We start from the raw sequence: 12272 nt of genomic DNA on the forward strand, positions 1-12272 counted from the left end.
TTCTTTGGGTTCATATCTGTGGTGTGGTGTGAGCAGAATATGAACTAGAGCGTCAAGATGACATCTTGAAAACATGCTACTTAAATTGACTGAAATAGGAGGATATTTCTCCTCAGATGGCTGAAAGCGAGTGCACATTCCAGACAGGACCTGACCTTCACTCAAAACACTGAAATCTGAAACTCGCAATGCATGATGTCTGCTATAGCTGGGTGGAATGTTACAGCATAGGCCTGGACACAAACAGAGAAATCTCTTCTTGGCTTGGTATAACTGTTGTGTTCTCATATGGCCTAACAGATCAAACTTAGAGGGAAACAAAATGAAAGTCTTCTTGACCAAAGGTTGGTCATGCATAAGGACAAACAGAGGTGAGGGAAATTCTGGGGTGAAAGGCTAAGAAGGGTTATAAAGCTATGCTTTGGTTAAAGGTGAGAGGGTTCAGAGAATATGAAGGAGGGCGATGTTTTTCAGAGTGGCTGAAGGGAAAAAGGTTGAGCAAGGAGGTTAGGAGGTGGGAGTAAAGGAGATTAAAGATAGAAGTCAGTCATTGAATTTGAAGAATAAAAATGACCAAGAATATGTATGTTTCAGAAATTCAAAAAATTACCTTTTAGAGTCAGGACAAAGAAACATTTCAGATCCATTCAGCTTCAATAGTAAATAAACCACAGTGCCACCAAAATTCAGGCATTCTCCAGTAATGTCCCTGCCTGGCCTCTTTCCTATGATGTTCCCCTCCAACTCTCCTGCTTTTATGTAAGGTCAGAGGGATAACAGGATAAAGGCTGTCCTCTCTGCTCCTCTGAAGGACAAGCACTCTGCCGATTGGATTTGGTGGCCTTCAAGGACAAAGGAAGAACACTGAGATACAAAGGAAGCAATAGAGGAGGAACAAGATTTCATCTGTCTCTGTGGCCTGAGTGATTGGCAGGAATGGCTAGACCAGCAGTCTTTGAGCGCTACCTCTTTGTGGCTGGGTGCCCTCCATCAGCATTGAATAGCAAGACTAGATCCACCAACAAAAACACACTCAAGGATTCTGGAAGATCTGACCTCTGTGGAATAACAGTCTGGCCAGGGTTGCAGGGGCAGAAAGGTGGCTTAATTCCGCAAAAGTACTTCAGGTGTTGGTTTGTCTATGAGTATATACTGTAAGTCTCTGTGTGCACACAAATCTTGGAACATGAAGATTAATGAGACAACTTAGTAAAGAGAAGGCGGTTGGTTCAATCCTTGAAACAGCAAAAAAAAAAAAAATTGTGGATAAAAGACATAATATGTTCCCAGCTACCATTAAAAGAGACTTAAAGGGGAACTCTAAAGGGGCACAGTAATATGGTATTTTGCATCCATAAAGTTGAGGTACTCAAAGCAAAAGATTTTAAAAAGAATAGGCAAAATTGATGGACCAGAATGAGAGATGTCCTGACCTACAGTCCTGGGGATGGTTAAAGCTCCAGAAACACTCCTACATAATATGACTCAGTAGCATCTTTTGTTAGACCTTCCCTCAATGGCCTTTTAAACATGTCCAATTTGTGTTTCGGGTTTTCTATTAAAAAGTTCGCCAAATTTGTGTTTATCCTGGAAGCACTACCACTCCAACATATCCAGGGTTACATCTCTCAAACTAGAAAGCTCCCTCTGGGTGATTTCTGGGGTAGGACTGGATAAGTCTGACTTCTTCCTACTCCATTCAAACATGTGCTGGGTATAAGCAAACTGATTCTGGATTAGCATTGGTTGGCTGTGTGTAATTATGTGTGTGTGTGTGTTGATGTCATTTGTTCTACATGTTTGAAAGAATCAAATCAAATCAAATCAAATCAAATCAAAATCCCTCCAGTTACACAGAAGATGTTATACAATTGCTTTTACATGCTGAAAATGCTCTGTGACTAGTCAGCTGATCATAAAAGTTGTTTGAGTGCCCCTTTAACTTTCAGTTGATCCAATGAAGCTACTCAGTAGCCAGCAGAACAGAACCACGGTAGTACGGGCAAGGCACTGCTGGGAACAAGCATGGAGCCCAAACAACCTTCAAACACAACAAGCATGGAGCCCAAACAACCTTCAAACACAGAAGTGTTCAGAATGTCTCCAAGGAGCTGTTGTCTCTAAAGGTAGGCACACTCTTCAAGTCTCACTTCTGACAAGAATTTTTCATTAGGAATCATCAATAAATTGCATTACTGTCCGTGCAAATTCTCAGCCATCCAGGTCATAGTAGGCTGAGAAAAGGTAGAAGAAAATCAACAAAACCAAGTCCAGTTGATTTTTTTTCTATGTTTTTTCAGCAAACTGAATTAGTACACTTAGGTAGGGCGCATACAAAGATAACACCAGGGCAGCTGTCATAATGGGCTCTCATCTACTGCCCAACAAAATCCTTAACAATGTTAACAACAGATAGTAATATTTTGTGAAACACTTTTCTACTTTTGTGCAGAACCAACCCAAGAGCACATTACCTGCATGTAGGTAGGCGAGGTCTGGGTTCTCAATGTCAAGGTGATTTTCCTTCAGGTGGTTGCGGAACTCCATGGGAGAGTTGGTGGCGTAGCTACATTTGGGACAGTTGTACATCTTCACGCCCTCATGTTTTCCTGTATGAAGAATGTGCTTCCGGATGTTCTCAGCACAGTTGGATCTAAGGGAAACAAACAAGGATAAACAGCCTCATTCCTTTTTTGGAATAAATAAAAAAGCAACACATAAAAGAACAGAGTCATGAGGAAGGAAACACAAGATACAGTAAATGCTCAGTAATGTTCCCAAGAAAGGTTGTCTGTACGGATTATTTTGTTGCATTGATGACACACAGGCACACATGCGCATGCACACACAGAGACACACACAAGCAAATACTCAAGACTGGCTTAAATGCTGCGGAAGCAGCCATGTTTGGACAGACTTTCAAAGCACTCATTGCCTAACTAGGCCTCAGTGAACCAAGTCCCCAAACAGCAAATGACTAAAAACTGAATTCACACAAACAATATCTAAATCTTGCACATTATTTGATATGCTCTCATATATCTCTTAAAGATTTTCTATTCTTACAGTGGATAAGTTTAGTGTGCAGTGTTGCTGGGAGAAGTAGGTGACGAACGCTGTGAGACTACAAGCCTAGAGGCCTACTGTACCTAATACATTAGTGATATGTCTGATTTGCATTATGTATCTATTGAAAAGGTATAGGTGTACAGTGGTGTATTTTGTGTGTGTGTGTGTGTGTGTGTGTGTGTGGGTGTTGGGGTGAGGGTGAGAGAGTTTGTGGGGCTTTGGCTGGTCAGATAGGGCAGGCCATGCAGTGAGCTACTGCAGGGTGTACGATGTAATGATGTCAGCTCAGAGAGTCACACACAACCTTCTGCTGATTAATGATGCTGCCTGACCTGCGCCCAGGCTCTATCTAAACCTGCCCATGGACACACACAAACACACGTTTTAGTCAAGCCCTGATTTGGCAACAAAAACAGCCACGCACAAACAAACTTACACATATACAGTACATACACATACATGAACAAAGCTTAGTTTGTGCCAAAACAGAAATTATAAATCTCTGATATGACTACATAGGTGCACATACACAGATAAGAATCCATAAACACACACACATGTGCACAAGAGCGCACACATAATGCATCATGTAAGAAAGTATGTGCAGCATGGAACACAGTTTCATACACACACATAAACACACACCATCATGTGCTGATGGATGGGGCACTCGTGCTCAGTTTGGACCTGACATTCTCGGACAGTATAATACGCAATTACTCTCCCTTATCACCTTGGCTGGGACAATAAAGCCTCACAGTGCCATAGCTCACGCCAGCCAAGGAGAGAATTTGTTTTCACTTTTGCAGAGACACCTCTCTCCATCATGGGGCCACAGTCCAGCCCAGCTCCACTGGGGCCTTAAAAAAAAACAAGGCCCCTCAGTGGGTTCTGTTCATGCTGTATGAAATACATAAGCACCAGCCAGTTGTGAACAATGAGGCCTCTTCGCAAAGCCAAACACAAAGCTGGGATGCCACAGTATCAACAAAAGAATAAACAACACTTTTTAAGAGCAGTAACCCACAGCATGTGCAAATACAAAAATGCTAGTGGATCACTGATTGATGTATTTCAACCTGATGAAAGCTTTTGCATAATGCATGGATTTCTGGCTTCTGTGAAAACAAGCAGGAACAAATCTGGGTGTTGAGCACTGACATCCAGAGAGGGTGAACAGTTACAAGTCCGACCACTTTTTTTTTTTTGATTTACAAGTGACATGCAGTATAGAAACAACAGATTTAATATCTAACTCTTAAAAAAGTAACAAAGAGCATGTTAACATTTGCTGCTTAATGTAATGCCTTGTAAGTTTAAATCAATGCCCATTGTATTATTTGGAAAGTTTGAATTTAGAGCATATAAATGACTCAAACTGACTCAGGGAGAATAGATATGCCCATAACCTTTAATATTTACACATATTGTCAATCGCCTATCCAGCAAAAGCCAAACACATTGTTGTGATTACAATCACTAGCAAAACAATAACAGGTTCACAGACAGATCACGGTCACATCTGTTGATTGTTTTTTTTTTTTGCAAAATGAGAAAAAAAAATTTAAGCTGTCACACACTCATGAATAAACGCAAATCATGTAGCTAAAAAAATGCATTTAATGTTAAAAGTGAACTGATTTCTTATTCGAAAGCGGTGCATAAATAGCTAAAATTTGAAGCAGAGCTAAAAGGTTTTAAAGAGAGTGCGGGTGGGTCAGTGAAAGCCTACACTAGCCCTCCTACTATACACTGTATTAATTAGACCAGTACTGTTTCAACTTCAGCCCCCATCCACGCACTCACCATGGGAATCAGCCATACTGGTGTTCAGCGGATACATTACCCCTACTTTGGCTTTTTCCATCTCTCCCCCTCTCTCCCTTTATTTTATCCATTTCCATATTCCTCCTCCCAACAAGTGTATGCTAATGTGAGAGGTGTAATTGAGAGGCGCTTCGTTAGAGAAGATTTAAATGTGTTTCTTTGTGTGTGATGAGGTGGGGGGGGGGGGGGGCTGGTGCTGTGTGGATCTTATTCTGCCAAGGAGGCCCGGTTACCATCATTAATGCCCCCTCCCTCTTCCCTTTCACTTTAAGGTTGCAAACCTTCCTGCCACTGGCGGTAAGCATGTCATCCTTAAAGCCACCATCCCCTTGAACTGAAGCAGTATTTTAACAGGTAGATTGAAACATGAATGCAGCAGCATTCAATAAACAATAATAAGTAAGGATGGTAACATGGCAGGAGTCAGAGGCTACATATCAATTAGGCCGTTTAAGATGCCAGTGTGACTTTAATGAGAAACACTCACACACACACAAACTGCTCATTGTGAACAATACAAATGATTCCTTAACCACTGAAGTAAAGACATTTTGCAGCTTGCATAAATAGCTGGAGAACAGTCAACTAGACACCATTAATTGACAACCCAGGACTCCCAGTGCAATATCATTAGAATATTTTTACCACTATTCCCCAACTATAATTATCTCGCTCTATTATCTATCTTAGTCTGAATAGGGGATGAGTGTCATTTGATAGATCATTCACTCCCTGTTCATTTACATGCATTTGAGGAGCAGCCTTGATGGAGACAACATTTTACCAAGTGGAAACCATAAATGTCATGCATAACATTAATATAGATATTTTAAAAGCACATATCAGATGTGTCCCCTTAAAACAGATACTGTATAAACTTTTTCTATAACATAGAGCTGTCAATTACACACTAGATTCGTCTCAGACCTGTCATTTAGAGCTGTTTCGTATTTGTTTCATAATGCCCAGGTCACAATGAAAGGTCAAAAGCACTAAAACGTCGAGGTGCCCCATTTAGGCCTGTAAGAACTTATCTGACCCGAATCAGAATTGGTATGAAGACATTACATTTCTGAAACTTTGTGCTCTGCTTGTTCAACAGCTGTTTTATAAACTGCTCATACAGTCTGCATTTCTGCATGGATGATTAATGAGTATTGTGGTTGTTGACTTGATGTCCTCTGCTCAGCTGTGTGTGTGTGTGTGTGTGTCTGGGAGTAACTCAGCCCTGCTCATGTACAAACAGTACTAGTCAAAGGAAAAGAAAAATAGAATGGAAGAGCAATGTGAAACAGACCACATCTGTCCTTCAAGTTCTACCGGGTTATGGGTATGTGAAGCTCCAGATTATGGCTCATTAATTTCCCATGATGGAAAAATGCTACTATTGTGGTAGGTCACCAGAAGTGTCAGCGCTTTAAAGCAGGGCCAATGCGAGGCCCCTCACAGCTGTCTAAGGGCCCCATATTCGATTCGTCATCCTCGTATTAGTAAGCCAGCGGGGTGTTTCCCCATCCTCCTCCCATGTTGCTCCCTCTTCCCTCCCCTCTAGACCCCACAGACCCCTGGGGCCACCAAAATGTTAATTGGGATTCTAATTTACTGTTTCATTTGCCACTATCTATAATGATCATTAAGTATCGGTGCAGGAACAATGGGGTCAAGAACATTTGGCTCATCCTATGTATGGTTCCTTTTATGACACTGATGTTAATCCAGTGTTGTGCCTTACTGTGGGACAAAAGGTACCCTCAGATTTAAAAAAAATCTGTCAATTTATATAATTAACTATTAGATACAGTACATCTTCAGTAGTTAGGTCCTTTGATCCAATAAGTTTAATGAGACATCTGGATTCACACTGCCTTCTTCATCCTGTAGTGTGTTTCTCTTTTTTCCTGGGTTCTGAGGTTTAGTGTACTATGACAGCAAACATTTCAATCACTGCAGGAACGGTGGGCAGTTCCAGACTAACAAGACTTGTCCACTGTAGGGGCTTTGTAAAAATGTACTTGGGCACAGTGTTGCTTATATTGTAAGATCAGCATGCTAAGATGTTCACAGTGACAATGGTAACATACTGATGTTTACCAGATGTAATGTTCAACGTGTTTACATCACAGTTTAGCATGTTAACATTTGCTGCTAAGCATTTAGCAGCAATGTACACCTACTTAGTTTAGTGCTTGGTCCTAAACCAAAACATTTTTTAAATTAAATTTTACCTGATTATGGTCCTAGATGAAATGTCAGAGCATCACAAAAGTTATTACATTTTTTCATGGATGTCTGTGCCAAATGTCAAGACAATCCATCAAATAGCTGTCAAGACTAAAAATCGCAAATGTCAGCCTGAAGGTGGCGCTCACGGAAATATCAGGGGATCACATCAACATCAGTAGGATTCATCCTCTAAGAACCACAAATGTCTGTACAAAGTTTTGCGCCAATCAGTCAGGTAGAGTAAGTAAGATATTTCATAGACCCACTATCTCTCAAAAGTGTGTCTAAACTTATGAGTGACAGTGAAAAACTTTGATTCATTTTTGGCATTAGCAAAAAAAAAGTCAGAGGATCACCAGAATCATTGGTATTTGTCCTCTGGATACTATGAACATTTCATAGCAATACAGCCAATAACTGTTGCGATATTTCACAATAAAAACAAACAAACAAACAAACAAAAATCAGTCAACCTGTGGTGGCACTAGAGGAACAGTTATACAATCACCAATGACATTAGGACAGCAGGATGCATCCTCTTGGGACAATCAGTGTTTGAACAAAAAAGTCTGAACTCTTGAAATATTTCAGTCTGCACGAAATAAGTAGAGCGACCACCAATGAACCCAGAATAGTTCATTAAAATGACAAGCATGTAGTTTTTTTTGCCTCGTAGTTTAACCTCAGAGAGCACATATGAAAATACATGATGCAGTCTTCTTTCACAGTTAAAGGGTACCTGTTTAGGCCTAACAATCTTCAAAGTATCTTACATGCATCTTAAATCAGACAGCATTAGTCAGTTAAAAATCCCTACACCAGCTGATCCATAATTAATACAGACAAGAGAGACTTCATGATAACTTTAAGTACAAGGTGAGATCATCTTTTGATAATTTCAAAATAATAGCCTGACTACAATTATTACTTCGCAGCATTTCATTTTTTGTAAATCTGACTGTATACAAAGGACAGATGAAATAAGCTGAGCACTTCACTGCAGCGGAGCAGGTGTAGCCAGCTGCTGAAATGATCTTGTCACAGAGGGGAAAAAAGGAATGAAGAGTACATCTAAAACCAATGATGGGTTTGAGATCATTCCCTTTCACACTCTTCTGCCACAACCTGACGAAGAGGCACATGATGAGAGGAAGACAGAAAGAGAGGCAAGGGGAGGAAGAAAGAGAGAGATGGAGATGTGCAATGCCAGCCAAAACTTTTTCAATTTCACCGACAATTTCCTGTGTAATTACTGATGTGGTATGATGGTGTTTTAATGACAGGGACCTGCCAGTCACAGTGACATTGTGTGCATGTGAGTGAGAAAGAGAGTGTGTGGTGGGGAGATCCGGCTGGGCCTGTTGATGATGGCAGAGTGATGAGATGGAGCTGCGCAGTGGAGAATAGACCTGTGTCCAACCACCAACCCTTCTCTCACACACACAAAGCCTCCAGCATTAACACCAACCCCCTCACCCTACAATGCCACCTGCTATCGCAACATCATACTCGCACACACAGTCTCACGTACACCCCACAACCCCTCCCACCCCTACCCATAAACCCTCTGATCATCAGTACCATGGTGGCGGCCATCAGCGCCACCATGGCACTGATGAAAGTAAAATATAAAGATGGTCTTAGTGCATTTATATGATCAATGAGCCAGTACCTGTAGTCGCACCAGGGGCAGCGGTACGGTTTCTCCCCCGTGTGAACACGCTTGTGCCGCGATAGGTGGGACTGCGTGGTGGAGGCGAAGTTGCAGAGATTGCATCTGAAGGGCCTCTCTCCTGTGGGGTGAAAGGGTTGAAAAGATAAGAGACAGAGAAGGGTGATGAGACTGAGATGACAAAAACACACATCAACATACAAATCTAGAGAGAAGGCTACAACTGCCAGGGTTTGGCTAACATGTGATACAGTTCTGACAGCTTTAAAAGATAAGGCTGCTTAGTTCCTACAGTACATTAACAGTATTTTCAACACTCCCCATACAGAGACCAAAGCCAACGATGATTTGTTGGCTTTAGCTGTTAATGTCTGTCAGCCTGTCTGTCCTGGATTATTTTATTCATCTGTGCCATAGACTTCCACTGTTGTGGCCCAATGGTTCCAAATGGTCACAACTTTTTAGAGCATCGGAAGTTAGCAAGACTCAAGGGCCACTGCACGAGATCTCCGGATATTCTTAACAAATATCAGGTGAGATCTACGGATATTCTTAACAAATATCAAGGTCATGTGTTTCGTAGTGAGGACACATGTTACCCAGTGCAGAGGTGCGTAGTAAGGACACATGTTACCCAGTGCAGAGGTGCGTTTCCCTGATGTGTTTTTAATTGTTTTTGAACAACACGGACTGACAGTCTGACAGAAATAACCATCAGTAGAGGCAAATAATTGTTGGCCTTAGTCTCTGTATGGGGAGTGCTGAAAATACTGTTAATACAGAAAATATCTGGCCCTAGCCTTTAAGTTGTAGTTAATTTTGAAACCAATTAATGAACCATGAATAGCCAAAGCATTTTCTGACACAACGGAACCATTAAAAGTTCAGACTTTGCGCAATATGAAAGCATGCTCGTTTAGTCCTAATACTGCAGGGACAAAAGTGACAAGTTAAATTGTCTAATAAATGTTAATATTTTCATGTGGAATGTGAAAGTTGCAGTTTAAACAAAAGTGAGATCTGCTGAAAGCATTTAAAAATGTCACCTCCAGTTTGAGCCCTGTGGACAGTTATCTGTCAGTTAAGTGCTGCTGTTAAAGATTGTGTTCTCACTGCAGACAATTTGTCTGCAGCACTGGCAGGACTGATGTCTGCAGGTGTAACAGCAAGTCAGAGAACTGAGTCAGTGGCAGAGGATTGTTCTCTCTGGGAGCTTTGTACTTTTAATTATTTTTATTTCAAATGGCAGACCAATGGCAGTGGGGAGGTATTTCACACAACAGTTTCAGGGATGTCAGTGTTTAAAACCTGCAATAAAACCTCTTCACCCTTCTTTAAGGAGCTAATAACCTACAGTGCATTTAATAAGTTTATTAACATGACATTCAATGGACTCTAGACATGCCCCGTGTTTGTTTAATTACTGCTTCAGTGACATTTCCGTTCTGACAAGAATAACATTAGCCATTGACTTCTGTGCATGAAAGGCAAACTTGTTTAAGATAGTAAATGATGGCACAATATTGTCTTTCTATTGTAGGAAACTGGAACCACAAAAAATGTTGGCATTAGCAGTGGCGTTTAAAAATATATATCAGTCAAACCCCGACAAACACATGGTGGTCGCTTCATACAGCAGATTTGAATATGCAGCTAAATCAGTGCAATTGACACACGTCAACACTGGGGAGAAGGACAGAAATGGAAGGTTTCAGGGGGAAATGGAAGAGAAACTGAGGAGTAAGCAAAATAAATTATGAAAATCCAAATGAATATTTATAACAGGATTCTTGATCCTTGGGCGCCTGCCAGACAACGGTTAAGAACAGTATTTGTTTCACTATTCCATTTTCCAAAAAAACACTCGTTATTGACAGCCTATCTGAAAAATGCAATTTCCCTAAGCGACAGAATGACATGGTGAAATGATAACTGAAATTAAAAATCTCAGATTCAGTCAGCCATACTGCTACATATGACTGTCACTGACAGCAGCATGTCACACAGATATGCCTATGTGGGCCTGGATGCATGTGAGTGAAACAGTTGCTATATATATATATTGTATATGTATATGGTGTTCAGTTCTTTAAGTGTCAATCACCATCCCAGATTATGAAGGGCTGTGCATACAACAGTTTGTGTGTTTATTAGTTTGCAACATGAGCTCAGGATGTGTGTGTTGTTGCCTACCTGTATGCTGGCGTCTGTGTTTGGTGAGGGCGTGTTTCGTGCCTCCCGCAAAACCACACAGATCACAGAGGTAAGACTTCTCTCCTATAAGACAGATTGGGAGACGAAGGAAATGAAGGACCAAGCATTAGGGGCATCGACGATGGAGACAAACAATATGAGAGACCAGAACAGAGAAAAGGCTGTAAGATATTGAAAATAAAAATTAAAAAAAAAAAATAAAAACTTTTCAATCTAAATAGTTAAGTTTTATTTTGTTTTACTAGGTAACATTACTTTGCAAGAACTGACATGACCTTCCACTGGTAACATCATTTTAACAGGTGAGAGCAATACAGCAATGGCTAAGAAGAAGAAGCTATTACCTGAATGTGTTTTTGTACACTTAGCTTTCACTATAAGAAGAACAGAGGGGAGATAATAGAAGCTGTTACCTGCTTGAAGTCAGACTTGCTGACACTTGCTAGTTGAAATGATTTTTCACATTCAAGATTTCCAATTTTCACTTAGCTATGCAGCAGAATCCTCAGCTACGGTAAAGGGGAGCAGCTACTACTGCTGGTTTCATGTGAGGCTATACATTTCATGACATTTATCTTGTTTCAGCTGTTCTCCTTTTATATCTCAACTAAATATAGCTGACTGTAATTAATCTCTCACTAATACTTTCTGGATTTCAAAGTTGCAACAACATTAATCAAAAACAAATACAGTGAAATAGAAAAAAAATACAACTTCAAATTTCATGGGGTGCTAACAAGTGAAGGATTATTGAAGTAGATCTGTGAATCCTCTCAGCGGAAAAGTCTGGTGGTGGAGGGACTGGGTGATACACCTTTCACTCAAAACTACTCTCAAGGTGCCACTGAGCAAAATCTACAAGCTCAAGTAAAGGACAAGGAAAAATGAAATATTGCATTAATGGATTGGGAGAAATGTGTAAAAGAGGAGAAAAGCAGAAACCGAGAAAAGACAAGACAGACTGAACAGATGAGCAGCGGGTCTAGTTGGCTAACAGATGAGCCAAGCAGAAGTCACAGATCACTAGTGTATATCCATCAGAGCTCTCACAGCTAACTAATTCCTCCAATCAGATGGATCCGTGTAAATATGTCAAATGGGGGACGGGAAATTGCCAGTGTGGTTTATTGACTGTGATAAAATCTGAAAAGCACCGCTGAACATAATTACATACTTGTCAGAGCCATAAAAATTAGCTTTATTATCAATGGGATGGTTTTGTACAACTTCATTTGGGGGCGATGCCTTCCAGATGGGGCGAGTGGAG

General features: G+C 40.7%; 1 protein-coding gene across 1 annotated transcript in view; it reads right to left on the reverse strand.

Moving 5' to 3' along the window:
• Window positions 1-12272, reverse strand: part of znf407 (zinc finger protein 407) — a 153172-nt gene that overhangs the window by 41909 nt on the left and 98991 nt on the right. Inside the window, exons 7-9 of the mRNA XM_020597248.1 lie at window positions 10985-11068; window positions 8792-8912; window positions 2475-2653 (exon numbers count right to left, since the gene is read on the reverse strand). Of these exons, the coding sequence (XP_020452904.1) occupies window positions 2475-2653; window positions 8792-8912; window positions 10985-11068 (384 nt within the window). The remainder of the gene's footprint in view (window positions 1-2474; window positions 2654-8791; window positions 8913-10984; window positions 11069-12272) is intronic.

The sequence above is a fragment of the Monopterus albus genome, unplaced genomic scaffold (genome assembly GCF_001952655.1).
Source record: "Monopterus albus unplaced genomic scaffold, M_albus_1.0 scaffold33.1, whole genome shotgun sequence".
Classification (NCBI taxonomy): Eukaryota; Metazoa; Chordata; class Actinopteri; order Synbranchiformes; family Synbranchidae; genus Monopterus; species Monopterus albus.